Source organism: Molothrus ater, chromosome 5 (assembly GCF_012460135.2).
Source record: "Molothrus ater isolate BHLD 08-10-18 breed brown headed cowbird chromosome 5, BPBGC_Mater_1.1, whole genome shotgun sequence".
In the NCBI taxonomy this organism is placed as follows: Eukaryota; Metazoa; Chordata; class Aves; order Passeriformes; family Icteridae; genus Molothrus; species Molothrus ater.
Genome location: NC_050482.2, coordinates 61,482,242 through 61,507,229, shown reverse-complemented (window position 1 = coordinate 61,507,229; position 24,988 = coordinate 61,482,242). Strand labels below are relative to the sequence as shown.

General features: G+C 42.3%; 2 protein-coding genes across 5 annotated transcripts; one reads left to right on the top strand and one right to left on the bottom strand.

Annotated features, from left to right (window-relative positions):
- The first annotated feature begins 1,763 nt into the window (after positions 1-1,763).
- Positions 1,764-9,686, top strand: ETFBKMT (electron transfer flavoprotein subunit beta lysine methyltransferase). Of its 3 annotated transcripts, XM_054514961.1 has the most exons (5): positions 1,781-1,803; positions 3,570-3,843; positions 4,804-5,223; positions 7,808-7,938; positions 8,651-9,686. In XM_054514961.1, exons 3-5 carry the CDS (start codon positions 4,904-4,906, stop codon positions 9,013-9,015), a joined length of 816 nt encoding a protein of 271 aa, XP_054370936.1. In that variant the 5' UTR covers positions 1,781-1,803; positions 3,570-3,843; positions 4,804-4,903; the 3' UTR covers positions 9,016-9,686. The 3 variants fall into 3 exon arrangements, with proteins under 3 accessions (XP_036256672.1, XP_054370936.1, XP_036256671.1); XM_036400779.2 differs by lacking the exon at positions 3,570-3,843 and having other exon boundaries at positions 1,764-1,803; XM_036400778.2 differs by lacking the exon at positions 1,781-1,803 and having other exon boundaries at positions 2,158-3,689.
- A 1,880-nt stretch (positions 9,687-11,566) lies between these two features.
- Positions 11,567-24,549, bottom strand: AMN1 (antagonist of mitotic exit network 1 homolog). 2 transcript variants are annotated; one of them, XM_036400775.2, is made up of 7 exons: positions 24,447-24,549; positions 21,135-21,267; positions 18,348-18,492; positions 17,764-17,981; positions 16,311-16,367; positions 14,586-14,697; positions 11,567-14,010 (listed from the first exon to the last, which is right to left on the bottom strand). In XM_036400775.2, the coding sequence occupies exons 1-7, from the start codon at positions 24,491-24,493 to the stop codon at positions 13,937-13,939; spliced, it is 786 nt and encodes a 261-aa protein (XP_036256668.1). In that variant the 5' UTR covers positions 24,494-24,549; the 3' UTR covers positions 11,567-13,936. The 2 variants fall into 2 exon arrangements, with proteins under 2 accessions (XP_036256668.1, XP_036256667.1); XM_036400774.1 differs by lacking the exon at positions 24,447-24,549 and adding an exon at positions 23,920-24,408.
- Between the last annotated feature and the right edge of the window lie 439 nt (positions 24,550-24,988).

The window sequence follows — 24,988 nt, the reverse complement described above, 5'->3', positions numbered from 1 at the left end:
TCAATCAAAGAGGCTGGTGATCTAAGTGTAAAAGCTTCCCTGAGAACCATGTCAGGCATAAAATAAAATGTGCAAGGTAGATCTGTATCATCACCTGTCAACATCCTGGCCCCATATCTTCCATGGCATCCTGAGCTGATGTTGATAACATTAGAGTTCTTCATTCCTAGCATGGTGGTGAGTATCTAGAGGGCACAATTTTTTATTAACAATTTTTATTTCACAAAATATTGCATGTTTTATTCACAATTTTGCATGTTATGAGTGTTTTCAATATCTACATTCTTGGAGAGGATCAGCAAGTGCTGCCAAAAGACCTTTGAAACTTCACAGTTCCCCTGGGAGCCCAAGAAATAATGTCCACATGAAATAAATAATTTCTTCGGTCCACACCAAAGAAACCACAAAGGTCCACGTTTATACATTTTCTAGAAAGACTGAGTGCGGGCCCTGCTTCAGAAGAGCAAAAGGCATGCAAGTATCCCTGCAGTTTAACATGTCTGTGGATTCCAGGCTCCTTCGTGGAGGACACCAGCTTCTGTCCTGGTCATTCCACAGCGCAGCACGCAGGGGTCACCTGCTCTCGGGAGGCTGCGGATCGCCCGCATTTAAAGGGGAGATCTGGTTTTACAAGGAGCTTTCCGACCCCGGAGAGTACATTTTAATTGTAACAAGCTCGCAGATCACTAGATGGCCTCGTAACCCCAGAGATTTGGGCAGACCCTGGCTTGGGCTCAGGAGTCGCTCGGTTTAAACCCCTGGTACCCCAAGTGCTGCAGAATCATCACTTCGGGTAATGCATAAGCGCCTTTCAAAAACGCAGAGCGAGAAATTTGGTACACTTTGTCCTACCGGAGAGGTAGAGAACCTTTAGAAGCGGCTTGTATTCCCTAAATCGCAGCAGATGGGACTGGAGATAGAGCAGAGACAAGGTGGGAGCTGTTGGAGAGTCACAGGGGTCTCAGAGGGAGGTGAGCCCGTTTGGGGAGATCGCTGTGAACCTCAGAACCTGGGGAATTGGAGGGGATGCAGGTGGCTTTGGCTCCTCGTCCCACACCAATGAGTCCCAGTCACTGCCACGTGAAAATGTGGCCACTTCGAGGCCTCGGAGAAAACACCAGCGTTTGTAGGTGTAGGTGTGCCTCACCTGCCTTACCGAGCTGTGCCCTCCTGAGGGACAGCAGCAGCACAGGGTGGGAAGCCCCCTCTCTCCTGTGCACACCGGAGAGGCTCTGGGGAGAGAAGCGAAGCTTTGGAGCAGCAGGAGTACGAAGGGGACATGGAGCAGGCGGGACGGGAACAGCGGAGGAGCGGGATGGGAACAGCAGAGGAACGGGCAGAGGTCCCGCTCGCCGAGAGGCAGAGCCGGCCCTGGGCGCTGCCTGTGGGAGCTGCCGCTGTCTCCGAGAGGCTGGAAAGCTTTTCCTGGGCCCCACCGCATTGACAGCGCCCTTGATCTGATGTGCGAAGGGCAAAAAACCCTCTCATTTTCCCTGCCGCTCAGCTGGGCCGTGTGTTATCGCTCCTTTTCCCGCGCGGATTTTTATCAGCTTTTTTAAACACAGGGCTAGCTCGCACTGACGCACGTCTTTCCGAAAAGCCTTTCGAACGCATCGGCAGCGGAGCGAGCCCACGGCACCGAGCAGGGCCGCGGACTCGGAGCGGGGCAGGCGCTGCAGGACGGCAAACAGCAGCGGCCCGAGCTGCAGCGGAGGCCGCGGGGCCGGGCGCTCCGGCGCTGCCGCTTTAAGGGCGGGCGGGGAGCGCGGCCCGGCCCCGGCGCAGCGGCGGCGGCAGCAGCAGGTATGTGCGGGCCGGGAGCTCCGATACGGCCGGACAGCGGGCCCGGTTGTCCCCTTGTCCCGACCGGGAGCTGCCCGTGCTGCCGAGGCCTGCGGCCGCTTTGCCGGGAGAGCGGTGAGGGCGGCGCGGCGGCCCCGGCAGCTCCGCTCGGCCCGCGGCGCGGGCGGCGTGTGGGGAGGGCTGGCATCCCCCGAGGGGAAGGAGCGGGGTGGTTGGGCTTTGGACGGCTCTTTCTGCCAAAAAAAAAAAAAAAAAAAAAAAAAAAAAAAAAAAAAAAAAAAAAGAGCTTAAATTCCATAGAAATTGGGGTTTGGTTTAGGCTTTTGGAGGTTTTTTGGCGGGGGTGTGGGGGAGGATGAGGTTTTTCTTACGTGTTTTGCTTGGTTTTGCCTTCTGGTCCAAAATCTACTTACCCACTGATTTATAGTAAGACAGGCAGTAGTGTCAAATGCAAGGATATCCACCCTGATTTTATTCCATGTAAAATGGACGGGCTAGGAGTGCCATACACAGGAATATTCATCCTGGTTTTATTCCCTGTAAGATGGACAGGTCAGGAGTATCCAGCACAGGGATATCCATCCTGTTATCCATCCTGGTTTTATTCCCTGTAAGATGGATGGGCCAGGAGTGTCAAACACAGGGATGTCCATCATGTTATCCATTATCATTTTATTCCCTGTAAGATGGACGGGCCAGGACTGTCAAACACAGGGATATCCATCGTGTTATCCATCCTGGTTTTATTCCCTGTAAGATGGACGGGCCAGCAGTGTCCAACACAGGGATATCCATCGTGTTATCCATCCTGGTTTTATTCCCTGTAAGATGGACGGGCCAGCAGTGTCCAGCACAGGGATGTCCATCGTGTTATCCATCCTGGTTTTATTCCCTGTAAGATGGATGGGCCAGCAGTGTCAAACACAGGGATGTCCATTCTGATGCCTTCCCTCACTAAGCATTTAAGCTCAGTTTGGCATCTTGAGCTCTTGACAGGTGTTTCTGTACCAACATTAATTTCAGGAGAGTAACCATCGTGACAGGCCATGCAAAATAAACACTACAGGATCTCAGCCCTGCTAATTTGCAGCAATTCGTGGAGAAAAGCCAGCATACAGCATTTGCTGACAAGATTTATCTCTCCAATTGATTGCAGTTAACATCATGCTTCCCTTAGGCAGATGAGGATTATAGAGATCTGCCTTCCAGAAGGAAGGCATTTGCTAATTGCATTCATTAATTACATGGACTCTGCTGAATGGCATTCTCCTGTGTGGAAAAATGCAAAATGTTTGATCATGTGTATTTATTTGTAATAGAAACATAAAGCCTTTAGCCAATGATTTAAACAAAGATTTAGTAGGAATATCAGCCTAAAAAGCAAAGTGTGAAGTTCACAGCTTAACGTTTGAGTAAGATAAAACTAAAGCCAGCATTTAAAGCAGAGGCCAGCACACAACAAAAATACAGTTAAACACCTATGAATTTTATTCTAAAGATACAGACAAATAAACTGATCTAATTAATTATGAAGTGTTAAGACTGTTTCACTGACATATTCTTCCTGTTGTGTCTTTGTCCAGTTTTAAGGACAACGTGCACAGCTTGAAGTTGTCCACAATTCTTTTGTTGTGAAAAACTGTTGGGGCTGGGATGAAAGTTGTTTTTCTTCATGCATTATTCTGCTGGTTTGTGAAAACCAGTGCAGAAGAGAGAAAACAATTACAAAACAACGAGTTCAGTTTCTTGTTTGTTTGTACTTGCAGTCTTGCTGTTGTGGAAGCACAGGCCTGAAATGCTTCTCTGGTCATCAGCTTCAGGGGAGGTTCAAAAGCTGTGCCCTGAAGCAAGGAAGTCTGAGTTATTGAAAAGAAATTAGAGAGCAGGTGAGGAAGGAAAAACGATATGGAAATACTAATGGATGGGTGAAGGAGATCTAAGCAGGAAGGCTGGAAAACATTTCCTCTCCCTTCAGGCCCCTTTCTTGCTGAGTGTACTCTCAGGATCAGCACAGGAAAGGCTCAGGGTCTGCAAGAGAAGGTGGGTGAGGAAAGTTTGGTGATAAAGTGCTGAGAGGCTCTTCCTTTGCATCTCAGTGCAGTACTGTGGCTCTCCACTCTCCATGCTCTTGATTCTTAAATGAATCTAAACTCTGACACACCAATCTTTCATTCCTTATTCATTACCTGTGTGAAGTGTTTTACACACCTAGAGTGGTGTGACAAGGCTGTCCAGTCTGAATGTCTCACCTTTTAAAAAGAAATCTAAATTTGTTGGATTCAGTTTCTCTCTTCAGACAGCCTGGAGCATGTTTATATAGTGTCTCAGTGGGCTACAGGGATGGAGGTCTGCTTTCTTCTACAACTGACAGCATCCACGTGAGACTACCGCACCATAAGACTAACCAATCCTTTAAAATACAGGCTGAAATGCAATGAATTAGGACCACTCTGGTTAAGATCAGTTTTGGGGTTTTTTTTCTATTTTTGTCAATTTTGGAGCTGGCAGATTGATAAATCTTAGGGAGAGAGAGGAATTCCTTTAATTACTTGCCTTTAAAAAAATGCTTCTGTATAAAGATTCATCGCCATTGTAAAAATGGTAATTAATGGTGTCTCTTCAAACAACCTACTGATAACCACTGCTATGTCCACAGGCCCTGCAATGCCAGAGTCTTCCTGCAAAATCTGAAGATTCAGTGGAAGAACCCAAAATGGGAGTAGATTGCTGTGTGTATATCTTGAGGGCAGAGGGAGAGAGATGTTAAAAGGTTGCACATTCAATTTTTAGCTCTGGCTGTCGCACTAACTGGTTGTTTCTCACTGGATAAGTTCAGAGTACTCTTCTGAATGGGTCTCTTGATAGTTTCTTCCTTGAATACCACTTCTTTCAGACTTAAGACTGGGCAGGGGCAAGGCACAAGAGCACAGGGATCTCCTCTTCTTAAAGACTTGAAGTCACTGAAGAAACATCACTGACATAGCATTTTTCTCCTTTCAGGAATTGTCATCCATCACTATGAAAAACAACACCCTGTGAGTTAGTTTCAAACTTTCTTCAGATAAGCTCTGCTGAGTAAAGCTGGTGTCCTTGGGGAAGCATGGCCTTCCGTGGCTGGAAGTGGCTCCTCCTCCTGGGCAGGCAGAACACCCTTGCCAAGGTGTGGAGAAGCAGGAGGGGAGGCCCCTCTCTGTGCTGGCAGCGCTGCTGCCACTGGAGCTCAGGCAAGCCTCTGGCCCCCGAGGTGAGAGCGTTTTTGGAGGAGAACACTGAGGTCACCAACAGCGGGCACCTCACCCCAGAGATCCGGCTGCGCCTGCTCACCCCCCGCTGCAGGTTCTGGAGGGAAAAGCCTGACCTGTGGCCTTATGGGGACCCATTCTGGGCAATTTACTGGCCAGGAGGCCAAGCCCTCTCCAGGTATGCAGCAAAATTCACCACAGCTGATGAGTCCAGTGTGCCAGGATGTCAGACCTTGCTCTGTTTGTAGTAATTCCTAGTGGTGTGTGTTTGCCTATTATGGGTGCATTATCCATCCTCCTCTCTGCTTATACTGGAGTGTCCCAGTCTCTGCTGGCTGGTAGTGAGTTCAGCACCTGTTGTGTAAAATAACTTGTACCTTTTAAATAGAAATTTGTTACAATCAGTGGCTATGCATGTGCTGACAACAGGGCTGAATTTGGATCCATGGAAGGGCTGTGCAGATGCCATCAAAACCTAGCGAGGTGTTTAATTCTATCACTCCAAACAAGAGGATTGCTATTTTGTCATAACGTGTATGGGTTTTTTGTTGGAGTGTGGATGTGCCTCTGGTCTGTTGAGAAAAGTAGTTTAATGCTGATGCACTTGGAGTGTTGGTTAGCCTGAATAAAAACTCTCCTCATCTAGGATTCAGCAGCCTTATTGTTGTGATTTTTTATGGCTTTTAGTCACATCAGAAGGCACATTTTGATTTTGGCTGCTGACTCTCAAAATGTCTTTAAATGTTCCTGATTCAGAAGAACTAGAGTTCTTTTATTTTGTGAAATCATATCTCTCATTTAAACAGCAGAAAAAAAAAAATCTTAATTTTTACAGCAGAGAGCAAGCTGTCAGAGAGTCCCCACATAGATGAAAGGGAAGAATCTGAATTGGGGCGTTACTGTTTTTCTGCAAGAAAGCATAAATAAGAAGGCAGTTTTGACCAGGTAAAAGATGAGTCTTACTATTAAATTATGAGTTGATTATGCCATGTAGATGAATTAGAGTGCTCCTAAATATGGGGTATATAAAATAGATTAGTTAATCTCTTAATTTTCCTATCATATGTTTTATATGCTCAGATATTTGGGTAGCAATAATAATCTAGCATTTCACTACTTTATTGTCTTACTGTTTATGCACTGGTTTGATGTATTAAGAAATGTCAGAAATCAGTTGCATAATTTGGAAGAGTAAAAAGGGAGCACAAAAACATATGGTTACCTCTATAACTGTCCTCCTATCAGAGCTGGCATTTCCACAGCATCAGAAGTCTCCTATTTCAAGCTACTCTTGGTGTAATCCAAGATTCCTCATTAACCCAGGAGGGCAGAGAACACTGTGTGTACTGTGCCAGGGGACACAGCAGCATCCAGGTCTCCTGAGTCACCAAAACCAGCAGCAGCAACTCAGGAGCCACTCAGCTGGAAACAAGGCATTTGCAGCATTAGGGCCACATCACACCCTACACAAATTACTAATGGAAAGTCATGGCAAATCCCAGAGGTGCTCCTAGAAAGGAGAAACACAGCACTTCTGTGGAGATCCCACGCCTGTCCTTGGTCCTGGTGGTAAACTGAGGGCTATACTTAGGGGAGTGATGGCCTTGAGGGAATGCTGTTAAACATCTGAGCTGCTGAGCCTGGACACAAACATCCTGCACTTGACAAACTTACTAGGCCTCTTGGTGCCATTGCTGCTGGTGCTTCCAGGCCCAGATATTTCTATTCATCCATTCCCAAAGTACACCAGTCTTAACATTTCTGTGACAGTCACCTGCACTGGAGTTCCCCTGCAAAAGCTGTGCTTACCTCTGACCCCTGTGAAGAGTCAGCCATCACTCTCCCTCTCAGAAGATAACACAAATGTAGAATCCTTTCTTATTTCTACTTCAAAAGTAGTTATGGAAATTGGTAGTAAAATTATGGCAGTTTGCAGTAATTCATTTCACCCAGGGCTCTTCTCCCTGACACCTGGGGCTTTCCCCTTGGCAGCAAATTGAATTTCATGGCAGTTGTTAAAGTTTTGAACCTTCTGCAATAGTTACAATATGATTCATAGTATTTAACAATAACTGCTACTTGCCTTTTGTCAGTTCTCTACTTCCAGCCTAAAGATTTTTCAGGATTTCTCTTGGCAGGTGTCAGCAATTAGATGAAGATAGCCTCTCTGCTCACCACAGCTCTATTTTTCTCATTGCTACTCAGGAACAACACTAAGCAGTCTCAAAGTACTTGCATCTCTATCTGCATGGCTCAGGAAAAGAAAGAGGAGAAATTCCTCTTCTTCCAAGCAGTGTTTCAGCAGACTGGTGGGTGGGCAACATATTCGCTGTGAACACATAATGTTTTTTAAGTCAGATTGCTTTTAATTCCTACAAATCTTTACTTCACTATTTCTTGTGGATTCTGATGAATTCTAGTTACCTAGAAGTGTCTACTTACCAGTTTGTGTCTACTAACCAGATAAGCTCACCTGTCAGAGAAGGAGACATAAAATGATTGACATAAAATGTTGCTTACTTGTCTGAATTTCTTTTTGTTTGTGGGTGGCAGAGGACACTAAGGGAGAGAAATTATGGTTCTTGATTTTTATATCATCTGAGACAAATAAGGAGTTTTGTGGCAGCTGCACATGTGGAATAGTGTTAAGGTACCACACTTCACTTCATTACATATTTGGCAAGAAACTCTTATGCAGTGTACTGTAAACCTGAGAAATTTGCATGATCTTGTTCACTGCTTTAACAGCTTTTCTTTTTCAGGTATATTTTAGATAATCCACGCGTGGTTAAAGGGCGATCGGTTCTGGATCTTGGAAGTGGATGTGGAGCAACAGCAATAGCTGCTGTGATGAGTGGGGCATCCCAAGTCCTTGCCAATGACATTGACCCTAGTAAGGCTTTTTTCCATCTCTGTGTAAAGATACTTCCTAATTTTCAAAGCACCTTTAACACAGACTTTTCTTTGCTCCATCTGGGAGAAATTCAAATTCCAAACAGAATCCTAAGAATGCTAAAAAGAGTAATGGGTTTTTTCAGTACCAGCCTCTCTTGGCCCAGGTATATCTCCATAGCTCCTTAGAACAAACAGCAAACTTTCTGTCAAGTGTTGCCCATACACCATCACAGCTGGTTTGGATGAGAACTCCAAGCACAAGCAGCAAGTTGGCTTCTCTGTAGGACCCCAGCATCCTCCTGTACTTTCATGTACATCAGGGCCTAGATTTTGCCTTTTTCCTCTAGGCTTTGTCTTTCCATAACTGACTTATGATACAGTTTATTAATAATTTAATTACTCATTAGTTAGGAAGGAAGTATATCCATAGATTAAGGCAGTTATTATATTCTACTTCAATTCCATGATTGGTTTCCACTGCTATCCATCCTAGGAAAACTTCTTCCCTGTGTCATGGGGCAATGAGGATAAAATTTCATCACTTCATGCTAGATTTTGACTCATAATAAAAACTGTGGAAGCGCCCTAGATAGGATGAACAACAATATTTAAGAGATGAAATTGAAAGATTTCATCACAGAAATATGTAAGAGGGTTGAATGGTAGAATCCTAGAATATAACTTTTAATTTTCCTTTGACTTTTCTTCAGTTGCAGGAATGGCAATGATCTTGAACTGTGAACTGAACCACCTGAATCCCTTCCCCATCACCATTAAGAACATCATTAATTCAGAGGCTGGCAACTGGGACCTCATAGTTCTAGGAGATATGTTTTATGATGAACAACTTGCTGATGGTCTGCATCATTGGCTGCAGAAGTGCATCAGGATTCACCAGACTGAAGTGCTGATTGGTGACCCTGGCAGGCATCAGTTTTTAAGCCACAGCATTCACAGTCAGCTGCACAAAGTTATAGAATATTCACTGCCTGAGTCTACGAGACAAGAAAACTACGGGCTAACATCAAGTATTGTCTGGAGTTATCAGCCTTCAGACAGCTTAGATGATTCTTGAAGCTGCCTTTCTATGGGATTTTGTCTCACTTGATTGGCTTTTTGCAGGTATATAACATGAAAATGGGAATTAAACAGGGAACATTATCTGTTAAAGAAAAGCAGCTTACTGTACCTTCACTGGACTGATTTCAATCATACTCAGAGGCTTTTGCTCAATTTGATGTAAAAGCTACATGCAAACTGTATTCAAAGGATCCTGCACTGAAGTGCAGATCTACAGACAACTTACATGTAGGAGTTTGCATGCTTGATATTTCCCATGTGTATTTGTGTCCTGCTGACATTACTGTGAAATGTTTTGGATGTCCAGCATACTGCTGTGGGGAGAGGGCTGTGGCTGAAGGACTACTGCATTGCTTCTCCAGGCTTCTGCAGCTTATTTATAGAAAATTTCTAAATATGAAAATTATTGCTGTCCTCCATAAAATTCTCCATGAGATTTTTAGCTCATAATATGCTCAACTTGAAGTGCCTTGCTCTTTTTCTGGGTGTCTCTTCTGAATGTCAAAGTAACTAATTTAAATCTCCCCCTTCCCCTCTGTAATAAAAATTTCCTCTTCCTTGAAACTGACAGAGTGATTATGTAGGAGTTGCACCCAAATTTAAACTCTGCTTGTTGACTGCCAGCCAGTGTAAAAGCTGTAATAAATGGAAAGTGAATAAATAGTACCAGCTACGGGGTACCTTCATTCCCTTGAGAGTAGGGTCAAATGATCTACCTTCCCTACATTACCCTTTGCAAGAGTAAACCAGGTAATCTGTCACCTTGGGAAGCTGCTGAGGGATGAAGAGGTCTTTACTTCTGTGACAAACAGAGAGTAACGAAATAAAAACAGGGAATGCAAGTCTGATATAACTATTTTGCTCTTCTCCTGAGTAGATGCTGGACAAACTCCAGAATCATTCTCAATTTTATCTGCCAACTAAGAACCAGTTTCATCTGCCAAACATGGTACAAAAAAAAAATCTGAGCCTCGGGTAAGATGCTGTAACGGTGGCCATTTGAAGAAGAAACCCATCTTTTCAGAGCAGTCTTACAGGAAGTGTCAGCTTGAGCAGTCAATTATTGAACAAGTAGTGATAGGGAGCTAGTAACTACATCATAGCCCACCGTGCAGTGGTGCCAGGTGCTGTAGTGAAAGCTTACAAATGTGCAGTAGTGTGTGGTACTGTCGTGGTTTGAGAGGAAGTAAGTTTTCTGGGCTATGCTGTGCTCACCAATAGGTGTTCAGATTTGAATATTGGCACCTGGTGTAGCCACTGGGGCATGGTTACACCTCTGAGAACACAGGGGTTAAAAGCAGAGCACTCCTGGGGGGAAGCTCTTAGGTTCCAGTGGGGAAAGAGTTCAGATCTCTCCCCTGTCCAGCTGCTGCTGCTGGGCAGGGTAGGGGAGCCACGCGGCCAGGTGAGGTAGGCCAGGGCTTGGACAGAGAGGGGAGGTGAAGAGGCCCCTGAGGATGGCAGGGTGGGAGAAGCACCAGGAGACATCGGGCAGCCCCCCCAGCTGAGAGAGAGTACAGCCTGTGCTTGGGACTGTGCTACCTTGAAACTTGATAACATGTGCCGGCAGCGCAGGCGAGAAGGAGAAGGTGGGGTTGCAGCGAGGAGAAGATGGGGTTGCGGCGAGAAGGTGTCCAGCCACAGTGGGAGATTTGGGGTGGGCAGAGCCTGAGTTTTTAACCCTTTTTTCAGACAATGAAAACTTTGCAGAGCATTAACCTTTCCTAGAAGAGAGATAGAGATGAAATGGAAGAAGGAAATGTGTGCAAGTGTGAAGGTCTGGGCAAGTGGAAGATGTCAGGAGAGTAGAGAAGAATCTTAGGTGGGAAGAGATGATGGAGTGGCCTGAGCTGGACTCTTCTTGTTATAGCCGTGGACAGAGCCATGTTTCCTGTGACACACAGACTGCATCCAGGGGGAGGCAATGGCTCAGAGCCAAGAGGGTTCAGTGTTGGTACCCCTTGGCCCCAGGGGGTGAAATCTGGGGGGACAGGTGTCCCAAAGGTGAGACTGTGTTCTTTTTGGAACGGGACAAAGCATCCTTAAAAGGACAACCGTAGAAGCAGCTCTGGTCCGTGTTCAGTGGTGAGAGCACTGGGCATGGAAGGAAGAGGTCACAACAGCAGATGTACTCCGGGCGCTGCCACGAGTGACACAGAAACATAGGAGGTTTCAACAGTGTTTCCAGGGGAAGCCCATGGTACAAGAAGGACTCCTCTCGATGAACTGAGGATTGATTGTCTGAAGGGTGGTGATGGACCAAAAGTTGGTGATTTGGGGGAGAGATGTATTGGAAATTTGGTGGGGGGAGGAGGAAATGTTTTTGGAAGGTTTTAATTTTCCCTGTGTGTTTGTTTTTACTTAGAGTTGTAGTTTAGTTAATAAAGTTTCTTTCTTTATTTCTAAGTGGGGGCACTGGCATTGCGCCAGCCTCAAACCATGACAGGTACTCACTCAGAAAACCATGGTATTCATGAAGTAGGAGGTTTAGGAGCTTAGTCAGACATACATGGTTCTATAACCCAGCAAGTTTTCAGAACTACCCAAACAGCCAACTTCTGAACTTTAATCTTCGTAACAATATGTGAATATTCTGCAAGACTCACAACAATAATAATGTCCAAACAATAGAGAACATGAAGTGGCAAGCACATCCATGAGGTTCTTCTCCCACTTCACCCAGTGCCTGTAAACAGATTTGTTGAAAATTACTGTGAACCAAAAAACATTCCAGTAGAGTCATGCAAATACCAAAAACATAAGCTCTAATGGTGAAGGATTTAAACTAAGTTACATTAAACTTTCAAACCTAAAATTACAGTGTTACCTTGTTGTAGTGTTGTACAGCTTTGTAAGCACCAGGTGAGGATGTACCACTAAGTTACACATTGAGAAGAGGCTGTAGGGAAAGATGGTAAATCTACAGGCACACTTAAGGATACAGTATAAGCTTCAACATGACAAATCCAAGGTTATATTAGCAAGGAGAAAAAGGACAACTTTGCCGCTGAGGTTAGCAGTAGCATTGTTTCACAGAGCTGCCTAAACAGCTGTATGATTCAATATCAAAAATAGTGCAACACAGATTTATTGTCCAAGAGTTCAAAGGAATGATGGGTCCTGATTGATCCCAGGGATTTCACAGGGCATAACAATAAACTACTCCTCAGAAAAAAAAAAATGAAAAAAAGGAAATAAAACCTGGTAGATTAGGTTATTAGGCCTCTATCAGGTGCAAGGATTCGCTGCAGTGACAGCTGCCAGATGCTTGTGGCTACTGTAGCAAAATAATTCCTTGTACCAATGGTTTGTACTGGAGCAGTTACACCCACAGGGATCACAGGAAAATATTCATCACTGGGCTGAGCCATGCAACAAGAGTAAGGGATTTAGGTGCTGGTCTTGGAAAAAAAACGCTTTTACTGACAGCTGAACAACTTTTCTAAATAGTCTTGCACTTTCATAAACCATATAATCAACAGAAGAACAAAGATTATTGTCAGACATCATAATATCATTTAAAATTGGCAACAAAAATTACCTTCCATGCAATTAGACCTGAACTTTAAATAGATTACTATAAGTCTGGTTTATTTCTGCAACACTGAGGTGTGGCTGTGACAAGAGTTAAATGGTAAAGTAAATATATTCCTTATGGTTGCCTAAACTCTTTAGGTTTCCAGATGTCATCAAATCCATGTTAGACCACTGTAGCTAAATCCTTCTACTTCCAGATCAGAGCACCCAGTGTACTCCATGCCCTTATAAAGCTAAAATAGCTGGCATTAAGGAGCTAAATGTAGAAATCCTAGAACTCTGACTAGTGGTTATGCTGGTTCAAGAAAGCCAAGGAACATGACTTACAATTGTGATGAGAGCACTGCTCCATCATGTAATAAACTCACTCTACAGTTCAAAAATTATTTTTTTAATATTACTATAACTGAACAATAATTTATTGATATTTTCAGCTTCTGGGGGCCACTGAATATGTAATGAACTGCATACAGCAGAACACACTCTACCATCCTGAGATTTATGTGCTCAGACACTACATTTGGTCCTATTTCACTCACAGATATGCTTCTAAGTACCAGTGTTTTGTGCCCTAAAAGGATTTTCATGTAGAAACACAGGGAAAAGCCAGAGCAAATTAAATATTTGCCCATGTATAAAATCCTTGGTCACAGCTACTACTCTGAAACTTGTAAAGTCACCATAACAATTCCAAAGCAAATTTATGTTTACACATTCACAGGCTGTACTGCAGGATGTGTAAAAATCCAGCAAGTATTTGATGGTAAGTAAAAACAGAAACTGCAGCATCAGTAACATCAGAAGAAAGGTACCTATGTTTTTTACTCCAGACCTAGCAAAAGTACATGGTGAAAGGAGATTCTTTGTTACTACTGAAAGTACATTTGTATCACTGTTAATGCCACCTCCATTCACCTGTTCTGGCTGTTGATTTCTGTTAGATTCAACTCTCAACTTCACAGACACTGCTGTGTGTTAATGTTACATTTGAGCTGGGTACTTTTAAGTACCACCCCAGAATACAAACTCAGAACACACACTCGCCTAAACTGGGTTTGTGGCTAAATTGCTAAAGGATGCTAAGTAGCAGCCAAATCCAGCACTTCAGGAAGCCTGAGCAACGGCCCTGTAATATTAATTATAGTTTAACTTTCCTCTTAATGAAGTACGATCAATGCAAAGACAGACAGGGCTCCAAGGAACGTCAATGAGGAAGCCCAGGCTCACAGGCAAGGACTGGAATGTCAGTGGAGACCTCCAGTGGGAGGCAGGAGGGATGCAACCTGGTGGAAAAGAAGTCACCAGCTAGTTCTCCAAGGTGCTTGTTTACTGAAGGAGTCCACCTGTAAACTTGACACTCACATGTACAGGATAAATAATCAGTAAACAGTCCATGTCAGTTGCTTGATTTTGTTTGATACGATGAGCTGCTCTAAAGCATCTCGGGACCGATCTGAAAATGAACAAAGGAATTTCTTGTTATTCATTCGGAATATAAAGGTGGTATTTGGAATAGGCACACAACACAGTAAAGGAATTCTATATCTGCATTTATATTTATTTTGCTATCACAATATCACACTTCAGATACATGTGTAGTAATCCAAACCCTCTTGGTTCTTTTTCCAATCACCTAACTGTAAAGTATCACCAACCAGCAGAAGAGTTAAAACACTCATAGGCTGTCCTATTCCATTCCACTGTTTCTTGAATGGATGCTGTTCCACACTTTTGGAACAGAGTAGGGGTTTAAGATGCTAATATTTTTCTGAAGTCTTTGGGTCTTCAGCAGCATGCTGAAGAAGAAAAAACCCATGATTTCCAAACAAACAAAGAAATCCCCTCTCTGAAGGCTGCTGCCACATTCCAAAGCAAAACTCTCACCTTGCTTTGAAAATCTCAGTGTACAGTGATCATTTTATCCAGTAAGTTATTATTTGTTTGGAATTACTTATGGACTACAGTGTGCTTTTCAGAAAGCAAGAAGGTATGATTAGCAAGTAATTATCTTCTTGTGATTAGACCTACCTGTTATCAGTGGGCATCCATGGAACAGGAAAATGTGTATCTTGGGACAACAAGTAAGGACGGCTTCCACAGCGATGTCTGTCAGATTCACACAGCGCTCCATGTGGATTTCCTGTTAGAAAAACAGGAATGACAACAGCCTGTCAGAGCACCCAGAGTTTTAGAGGCAAAGCTTTCCTTTGCCCAACCCATTTCAGAGATCCCCAACCAGAAGGAATTACAACCTCTGTGCATTGACCTCATATATGGTCCTGTACAGAGCAGGAAAATGCCCTAAGGAAAAATAAGACAGCTTTTCTGTAAAGAGTCTAAACTAAAATCATGAAGTGTAAGAGCCTGAGATGAGAGATGTGGGACTCAGGTGGCTCTTCAAAATGCTGTTTATTGTATAGGAGATGCTACAGCAGTCTCAGGCTGTGGGTAACAGAGCGATGCCTACAGCTGCCAGCCTACAGCAGCTTATAGGCAAGCCTGAAGCTGCTTTAGTTCTGATGATAATGCATTATAGATTTTTCTTTGCTGAGCATCTTAATACATAACAACCAATCAGCATCATACACAACACCTTCACTATCACCTACAGCCTATCACAACTACTGTCATTACCATATTACAGTCATTACTCTCCAACCCCAGGAGTTAGTATGTTACAGTTTAAGCTTAAAGTTGGTTTTCTGTTTTCTTTCAGTGGAAAATTCTTAGACCTTTTTCCTACTTGCCACATTGGCATGTTTGTTTGCCTATGGTATCTTCTTTTCCTAAGACCTATTGCTGCTTGGTAAAAACATCTTTTTTGTTGTGGTCAACATATCTTTGCTTTAGTCAAAAAACCTCCTTCCAGCCTGACTTAACCTTTGCTTTCTTAGTTGTCCAGTAATGACTGGCTCAGCAATTCTCAATTTAGACATCTATTGTTCTTCTATATCAAAACTTGCTTCCATCTCTATTCTGTTCTCAGGTTCTACATTCAGAGAGCTTTCTGCCAAGATACATATCTGTGAAACTTTCTTGTCAAACTTTCATCTTTTCCAACATCAAAGGTGAGTTTTCACAACACACACACACACACAGCACTCAAGACATCTGAGTAAACTCTTCAAGGAGATTCCATGGTGTTTGAGCCCCATCACTTTGCCTATGACATTCTCCTACCAATTGCTTGTCCAGGAGAACAGAACCCAAACTGAATTCTGGTGTTTCCCAAATTTTCCCAAAACAGCCTCTGCTGAAGTTTCTGGTGTTTCTATTTATCTACACAGCTCCTAAAAGAAATCCAAGAACTTCTTCAAGATCAGACTAAACCCTGCTCTTTTCTTAATTTCTCTGCAGCTGTACAACTACTGCCTCTTGTACATGCCAGGAAAAGATGAAAAGCAAAATAACAAAACAGGTTATTACCAACTTTTTTCCCCACCTCTGAATTGCCTTACCTACCAATAAATATAACATATAAGAAGAAATGTGGAAAAAAGACCATCAAATCCAGTGAAATTAGGATTTGGTAAAATATACTTTGGAGATTGTAGGATAAAAGAAAAAAGCCATTGTCTTATTGCAAAGTCTTTCCAATTTATAAACTCCAAGGATATTGAAAGAGGACAGAAATGAAAGTCAGTCAGTAAAAACCCTCCCTCCTAAGTAATGCTGCTGATAATAGTAATTATAATTTTAAAAAGCAGGTATTTTCCTTTGTTCATCCCTTTGTTATTAGGTTAAGTCAGTTACCTTTAAATTCTTTGAACATCTTCCACTCACTAGTGCTACAACGCCATCATCTGTTACCTGATGGAAAAACCACAATGGATTAAAGCTCAATTTTTTCAAGCACAGCTATTTAGATGCAAAAATAATATTAATTTATTCACTCCCTGCAGTCAGTGAATACACTTAACATTACAATATTTTCTTCCCAGCTAAACTAGTGGAGAAAATATTCCAAGGTGGGATTTTTTTCATTCTATTAAATACTGTTTCATCTTCCTGCCACCTGATCCAGCCTGGCTTTCTGCAAGGATACTTCCAACTGTGTAACTGCTATTTCTGCAGCTTCCTTGTCTCATTTAACAGTGGGTACACTAACATGGACAGAGCATAGCACTTTAAATGTATAGGTTTAAAAAGCATTTCTGCTCTACCTAGACCAATTTGGGTTGGGGAAAAAAGTAATCATAGCAGAAAAGTTTAAAAAATAAGTGTAAACATGTAGTTAGTGAAGAAGCTTTTACCTCATTTAAAATACACACAGGGAAATAGCTGTTTTCCATAAAGGAAGAGAGGCAAGGAAATAAAAAGCAATGACGTAAGTCTGGAGAAGTAAGAGTTAAATAGCAATAAACAGAAAATCCAAACGAAATATTAAGACTCTTTTGATACCCTACTTCTGGAAAAATCAAAAGAAAAATAGCATCTAAAATAAGAACCTCCTACATGATTTCCAGACTGACATTTCATTGTGAATGCTCAGTACTGGACTCGCATTCAACATAATTACTCACCATCAGTGTCAATTGAATGCTACACTTACTGCAAAAAACCTTTCCCTCGCTTCATTATCTCCCTGCAATTATGAAATATGTTACAGGATTGCTTTTGCAGCTTGTCTCCCCCTCCTCATGCTAAACACTGTTGTTAAATCTTCTTCCCTGCCATTTCTGACATTTAAAATGTCATTCTTTCAGTGTTGACTCTGTAATATAACTCTGACAAGCACAATCACTCCTAAAATATCATTTAATTATGGAGTGTTTACTCCTACTAGGGGCTTGCATTGTTTGACATCCTAGATTATTACCCACAACAGTTTGTCCTAACTGAAAGCAGGCAATAATCTGTCCAAGATTCTACTTTCTTTAAATGAAATATTTTGGATTACTTAACAACTTCAAGAAAATTATTGCACTAAATAAATATACTAAAAAAAACCCCAAGGTAGATTCTAACAAAAGTTTCTCTTTGGTTCACCATACATGCTCTAATACCAAAACATGTATTTTTCCAGTCATTAATAAAATATACCTTTCCTTTTCCTTAAGAGGCAGAAATTAGAAATCAACCATGGTCCTAAATCTTGTCAAGAGTAAAGCTACGACGATCCCCTTTGAGCTTTTATCATGACAATGCACGACAATTAAAAAAAGAAACAAACAAAAGTCAATTGGCCAATTGCCACTGTAGCTACCTGAGTAGATGAGAAGTCCACACTGTGAAGAAATTTGCAGTTTTCTCCCAGTGCCTGCAGAGATGCATCCATGATGCCTGAGCAGCTGCCCAAGTTCACTATTTGTAGGAATTGGCAGTTGAGTGCAAGAGCCAGAACTCCACTGTCAGTTATATCACAGCACCTTTTGAAAGAGGCTTCTTGCAGGTAGGGACAGGATAAGGCCAGTGCTATGACTCCTGCCAAAAAACCAACATTTGAAAGAGTTATTCATTCTCTAACAGAACCACCATGCTGAGTCCAAAGGCTCTGGAACAGGTTTTGAGGAAGGAATAATAAAGATAAAGTGGAAAACATGTTAAGCATAGCATGGTTTTAGCAGAAATCTAGCAGGAGAGTAACCTGAGAGCTCTCTCCTAAGATAATTAGTGCTCTAGGCCTGAAATTTACACCACTGGAGAGACTTTTAATTAGTACTGGGGTAGCATTGGGGATTTCTTTTTAAGCAATATTTACCCTAGATATATTCTTTGCAATTCATTCCAATCTAACAAGAAAAATAAGCGAGAAATAAGATCCCAGTTGTCTGTGCACAGATAACACACCTTCTGAAGTAATTCCAAATCTGTTCTCTTTGCAAGAATTTAAGTTGATTTTTTTCAGCTGCTTGCAGTTATAAAGCTGCAATAACGCATTATCTGTAATATCACAGTCTCGGAGGTCCAGAGACTCCACAGCAGGGTGCAACACCTGTAATGAAAACCCACCAGTTCAGTCAAACTCTGCTATGCCATCAAACACATGCATTTTTACATCAAATACTTGTAACATTAGACATCACATACAAGTTTGCAATAGAGGGTGGGGTTACTGTGGTGCTGTTTGCAGGGGTCCCAGGACGAGGGAAAAGACAAGAATCCTGACTCCATGTTTCAGAAGGCTGATTTATTATTTTATGATATATATTACATTAAAAGAAAATGATACACTAAGACTATACTAAAAGAATAGAAGAAAGGATTTCATCAGAAGGCTAGCAAAGGAATAGAAAAGAATGGAATGGTAATAAAATCTTGTGACTGACCAGAGTCTGACACAGCTGGGCTGTGATTGGCCATTAATTAAAAAGAACCACATGAGACCAATCACAGATCCACCTGTTGCATTCCACAGCAGCAGATAATCAATGTTTACATTTCATTTCTGAGGCCTCTCAGCTTCTCAGGACAAAAGATCCCAGCAAAAGGATTTTTCATAAAATATGTCTGTGACAGGGTTACCAGTCCTAGGAACTAAAAACTAAAAAAAATCTGGTCCATTTGTGCAACAGTTCAGCTCCTACAGCACAAACTGTTTCTGTGACAATATGGAACAGGAGCACATTAATACTGCCACTCAAACAATGGAAATACAATCTTGGTGGTTCACTTGCCACATATGTACCCAGGACAATGCCCTCACACATGCTAGCAAAACTTTGGGGGCAGAAATCTGCAGTGCAAAACAAAAAATACTGACTTTGATCAAAACTTCAACCTACATAACAGGCAAGAGTGATATTTGAAAGGTATTTTTCCCTAAAGTATTTTTCTCACCCACACACACTCTTTTGCTCATAAACAAGCACTCTCATTACCATACCATGAAGAGGTACCAAATCCTCATTAAATGGGATCTTTCACTCCCACAAGACCCAGATTGGAATTTTTGTGAAATCTTTCCCAAGAGAACATTTATGAAAGTTAGACCCAAAGCAGTGGAAGGCAACAGATTTTAGTAACAATAGCCAGATACTCCCTTCAGCTTGTCACTCCCATCCTTAACTCCCAAGGATAGAAACATAAACTTCCATAAACTAGCAAAGATAACAGCACAGCTGAAAGGCTTGTTAGAGGCCTATTCCTCCTGTTGTTCACCCTAACAATGTACAATAAAGATACTACAAGGCAAACTGGCTGTTTTGCAAATATATAAGCTTTTGAGATAGACAAAGGGTTGGCTGGATGCAGCACACAAAAAAAAAGACATTTAAAAATACAGGTTTATATTTTGTGGACACTTGCTGAATAGCTCTATAAAACTTTATGGTAAAAGGGATTTAGAATAAGGAGTTTGGCATGCATGTGGATGGCTGCTCCAAGCAGAGTAAGGGGGGAAAAGATGCATGGTAACACAAATTTGGACAAGAATACAGAGGTAAGAGATAAAATAAAAGTACACACAAAAGTTTAGATTAACAGAATTTCAACTGAAATTCTTTCAGCAAAAATTCTTTTTAAAAATTCTTTAAAAAAAACCCTGAAAAACAGAGGAAAGGCATGAAGGACATGAATAAGAATAAATGGGATACTGCTAGCAAAGAAAGCTAAGTATAATATGCCCAAGGAAAATGATGGATGGATAAGGATATAATTGCAGAAAACTGCATGAACAGAGAAAGAAAAAACACATGAAAAAAGAACCAGAGCAGAATTTCCCAGGGTCACATGGAAAATAGGCTCCAAGAGAAGGCACTGATGAACTGCTGAATGAAGACAAATACAGAGGAGACTTTAGAAAGAGACAGCAGAAAAGTCTGTAAATTAAGGTCTCTAGTTTATTTCCAGGCTAAAAATATCCTAATGGATTTTGTGCATTCATACACACACAATCACATGGCTTTAATGATAGAATCTGTTATGATGTTTTGAAATTATTCCTTACTGAAAAGCTAGTCTAAACCAGATTTTGTCCAATTTTTCCAAAGAACTTGATTTTTATTCAAACACTTAATTTGTGTAAGCACAAAATCATTTTATCTAAAGCTAAATTGTTTTGTTTGTAAGTTTTCCACATTGCTTCTGCCTCTACCCTTGGCTCCACTATCATGACTGAGAAACTGAGAACATTTATCTCTTGAGTTCCAGGTCTAAGCAGGAGTGCACAGGGAGTTGTTAATTTTCTGTTTCAGTAAGGCCAACCCTTAGCTTCCTTCAATTCTCACGCCTCCCTTTGAGGCTGAACAAGATAACAGTAAACAGACAGCAAAACACATGTGCCCCTGAATTTACAGCTGAAGAAATGTCATTAACTGGTGTCATACTGAAACACTGACACACAGCAGTGTGCAAAAGGGATGGGATAATTTCAACTATTGATTCCTAGCTCTGCCATCATTATATTTCAAGGAATCAAAAATTAAATAAATTATATGGAGATTGTGTGCTTAGAATCTGTGTCAATAGAATTCTACCAACAGAATTCTAACAAGCTGCTGAAATCCTTTATATAATATATATAATAAATTATGCATGAGCATCCTGAAACACACTTCACTCAGGAACAGACTGGTGTGCAAGAGAGGCTGCTTTCCTCTCCCAAAACAGACAGTATACTTTTGAATGGATTCTTACCTCACTGATATTTTCATCAGTTATCTGTCCTTGCCTACTCATTAATTTGATCAGTTTATCCTTTATATTGGGTGGCAATGACTTAATATCTGCAGAGTATCTGGAAAGGTTCTTTGTCAAACACTGAAGGCATCTGAAATAGAAGAAAGTTACAATACAGTCACAAAGAAGCATTACATGGTAGAACTAGAACAATCAGTCCATATTTTGTCATCTTCTGCACCCAGCTATGGTTCCCTCAGACCTTATCAGCTTCAGCTGTTCCATGTTCCCACTGATTCAGCTGTTGCCCTTTGGGGTCAAGCTGATCCTTCTGTGAAGCTGTTCCCTAAGCAGCTGAAGGCAAAAATCAGCCCCTCAACCATTTCTTTCTGTGCCTTCCTCAAGCTGTCTCTGAAATTTGCAGTTGCAGTGTGAGCTGTTAAGTGTCTGATCTGAATGAAAATCCCCTTGACTTAAACTCTGAGGACACAGAAACAACACTGCCAGGACAAGTGGCTGAGTGCAGGGGGCAGCAGCAGCCTGGAGTAATGCCAAATTAAATTTAGCATATAACCACAGCTCTGGAGTCCCTACAGGTAAATAGTAACAAAAAAAAAAAAACTTGGTCTGGCATCAGAATGCCACCAAACTGCAGGAAATTAAACTCACACCAAATAAAAACCTTAAAGACATCAAAATATTAATGCTTTATAATCTGATGGGTAGCACAGACTTAAGGCAGGAAAGAAGGATGATTTCCAGCATGGAAGCATGTTTAAAAAAACCACTGGGGTTCACACAGTGGAGGGTGAGCACCTCTAGCAGGTCACTGCAAGGACACTGTATGGAGGAGACATTTCAAGCAGAACCCAGGCCTTGCCTGCAGACACCAGGATCACCTTTAACTCATTCCTGCAGAGATGTGCAAGAATTCCACACCTTCCACACCTCAATGACTGCTGGATGAACTCAGCTGACTGATCAACAGAGAAGCCTGTACCAAGCTCTGTCTCAGGATATATAGGTTACACCATCCACATTCTTTGTTTTGAGATTAAACACCTTATCTATATACAGACCATTCCTCTACTTGACTGCAGAAATTTTTAGGCAGTTATTAATATGCCTATTATTTATAGGCAGGCATATTAAGAATAGTTGTTTACCCCTTAAAAAAATAAAATCTTACCAAAGATAATTAACACACCATTTATTATCATCTCTGAGGACCACAGATGTGAACCTGCTCACAGGCAGGATCTGTGCAACATGGTGAGCAGAAAGCAGAGGCTTGTCTCACTAATGCACCTCCAAAAGGGGCCTCTAAACCAACTGCTTAACAGTTCAAATCTGCAGAAAATACTCCAAACCCAACTCAGATACATGGAAATCAATGTGAGCTATGCCAACTCTTACTATGGCATATTAAATTTACCTTGAATAGTTATTAAGATTAATCACCTTCTTTTCAAAAAGCTGGTTGATATTCTCATAGCACAATATTGATCTCTAGTTTACACAATTAATCATTTAAATTATAAAGGTTTTCACAGTAATTCTACTTTATAGGAAACTATAAAACACTTATTGGCTACACCATGGCAACTATAATCTTATCATCAGTGCTCTAAGGTACAAATAACAATCTAATTGTACTCTTTGCTAGCTATTCTTCTTTTATCTTTCAAATGAAAGATTTTATTCCCATGCTGTTTCTAACTTCCTCCAGAACACAAAGGAATCTGACACTGACAGATAATGCAGAGAATAGAAATATTCAGTTCCCCTTTGGAGTTGCAAGATAGAGCTTAAAGACCAACTAGCAAATTACATTAAATAATAAAAAAGGAGACACACAGGATGCTAAATGTAGCTGCAACCAGTGGGTAAACAGACAATGAGGAATGTAGTGGCTTTTGTGCAGAAGTTATGTAACAAAGAACAACTGTGCACGCCCTAAGAAAAGGACAATGCAAAGTCACCCTTTGCAACGCTGGGGACACTTGGTGACCACCAGAGACCCCTTCAGACCCTCTAGGACCACAATGTCATAAATGAGAAGCTTGACTAGGCCAATATTCAAGCAGCAATCAATTTATTAATATGGTAAAGTATGAGCAATACAGCACTGGGCACAGTGGGGGAAGTTTTCCCTCCAACTGCACACCCATAGTTGAGGCTTACAGGTATTTACAGGGGTACTCATCAGCTTTCTCAACAGTTTCTATTCCCAGTTTTTACGTCACAATCCTATACACTATTGTGATTTAGACTTCTCAGGATGCACATCCTGAAAGGAGTCTCCCAGCTGGTGGAGTCCAGCTTCCAGATGTGGGTCCAACTTTTAATTTCAAGGACTATAAATCTCATAACAGTGATGTCCAGCTTCCCTTGGTCAAAACTATTAATCCTTGAGTTGATGTTCATCTTCCTTTCTCAAGCTGCTTTTCACTGTTTTAAGGCATGAGATAAGCATGTTTCCTTTTTATGTATTCTAAAGCTATAGTTTCAAAGACCCTTACCACAAGCAATATTCTAAAATTATACTTCAAAAGGTGATGACTGCAAAACTCTTTAAGGCTTACCTACAAGCAGAAAGCTCTTGTCAAAAAGCAATGTCTTAAAACTTTAATTCAAATCAACTTAAGACTTATAAAAGTTAATTGTGAACAAAGGATAGATTCAAAAGCTTCTTTCATGCTTCACTTTCCTCAGTTATTTATTAGAATTCATCTTTATAACTGTCCCATGGTCAGTCTCCACACATATCACAATCACAAATACACACGTTGCCTGTATGTACCTGACACAAAACACAGCTTTGTATTTCACAACAACAGGACTTCCAGTGAGATGTGGATGCATGAAAATTAGTTCTAGGATAGTGATGCTTATGTATTAGCCAGTAAGCATGCTTTAAAGAATATGTATGGAATAGACACTTGTAGAGTGTCCATAGAGCACTATGGAATAGACATCTTGTAAAGTGTCACGATAGACTTGCTTAGAGGAAAAATCCTCCAAACGTGTCCAGTTATGCAATAAAGAATGCCTGCTCTCAAATACTTCAAACACCATTCGGTGGATTCTCCGGGGCCAGGAGAAGCCATGGATCCTCAGCCGTCCCTGCACACCCGGATCTGTCAGCCTCGTCACCCCTGCCACTCCTCCCGAAGGGGCACCTCTGACGATCCCCGCCACCTCTCCCGCAGCTCCCGAGCGCTGCCGGGCCCTGCCCGCAGCCGCTCCAGCAGCGCCGCCCAAGGCCTGCCCCCCTCCCTGAGCCCCTCGCAGGGCGGGCAGGCGGCAGCGTGTCGGGGCGGCACTCACAGGTCCAGGAGGAGCCGGACATCCTCGCCGGCGCCGTCCCAGCTCATGGCAGGGAGCGGGGGGGTGCGGCGGGGAGCGGGGAGAGCGGGGACGCCGGCCCGGCCCGGCGGTCGGTGCCGAGATGGCGGCGGCGCCCGGAGGATGACGGGAGATGTAGTCCTGCTCCCGGCCCGCCATGGGAGCGCCTCCCGAAGCGGCCTGGGGCCCTGAAGCGCCCCGCAGCAAAAAAACGGGGCTCTCGCTCCCCATTTCCAGAGCTTAATAGTTAGGAGAAAATGTTCTCCTAAGAGGGGAGGCTGGGAGCCTTCAGGCAAGGGCCACAGTGCTTTTAAGGGCTCTTTCCCCCTTGCTGCCATCAGTGGAGGCATTCCACAGCACCGAGTTTCCTATTAGCACATCCATCTGCAGCAATAAGAGCCTGCTGTCTGCCAGCTCTTTCGTCCTGCAATTAATTTTGGTTTTGATTTTGTTTTTTTTGGGTTTTCTTGGTTCTTTTTCCTTTCCTTTTTATATTTCTGCTTTGTCTTAGGTTGCAAACACAA

Bases quoted from the DNA above. Each gene is read 5' to 3' on its own strand.
- ETFBKMT (XM_036400779.2), top strand. From the start codon at position 4,904: ATGGCCTTCCGTGGCTGGAAGTGGCTCCTCCTCCTGGGCAGGCAGAAC. The intron at 5,224-7,807 runs GTATGCAGCAAA...TTTCTTTTTCAG, and splicing joins GGAGGCCAAGCCCTCTCCAG to GTATATTTTAGATAATCCAC. The intron at 7,939-8,650 runs GTAAGGCTTTTT...ACTTTTCTTCAG, and splicing joins TGCCAATGACATTGACCCTA to TTGCAGGAATGGCAATGATC.
- AMN1 (XM_036400774.1), bottom strand. From the start codon at position 23,981: ATGCATCCACATCTCACTGGAAGTCCTGTTGTTGTGAAATACAAAGCT. The intron at 14,698-16,310 runs GTAACTGACTTA...TTTTTCTAACAG, and splicing joins GATGTTCAAAGAATTTAAAG to GAAATCCACATGGAGCGCTG. The intron at 14,011-14,585 runs GTAGGTCTAATC...GTTCATTTTCAG, and splicing joins TGGATGCCCACTGATAACAG to ATCGGTCCCGAGATGCTTTA.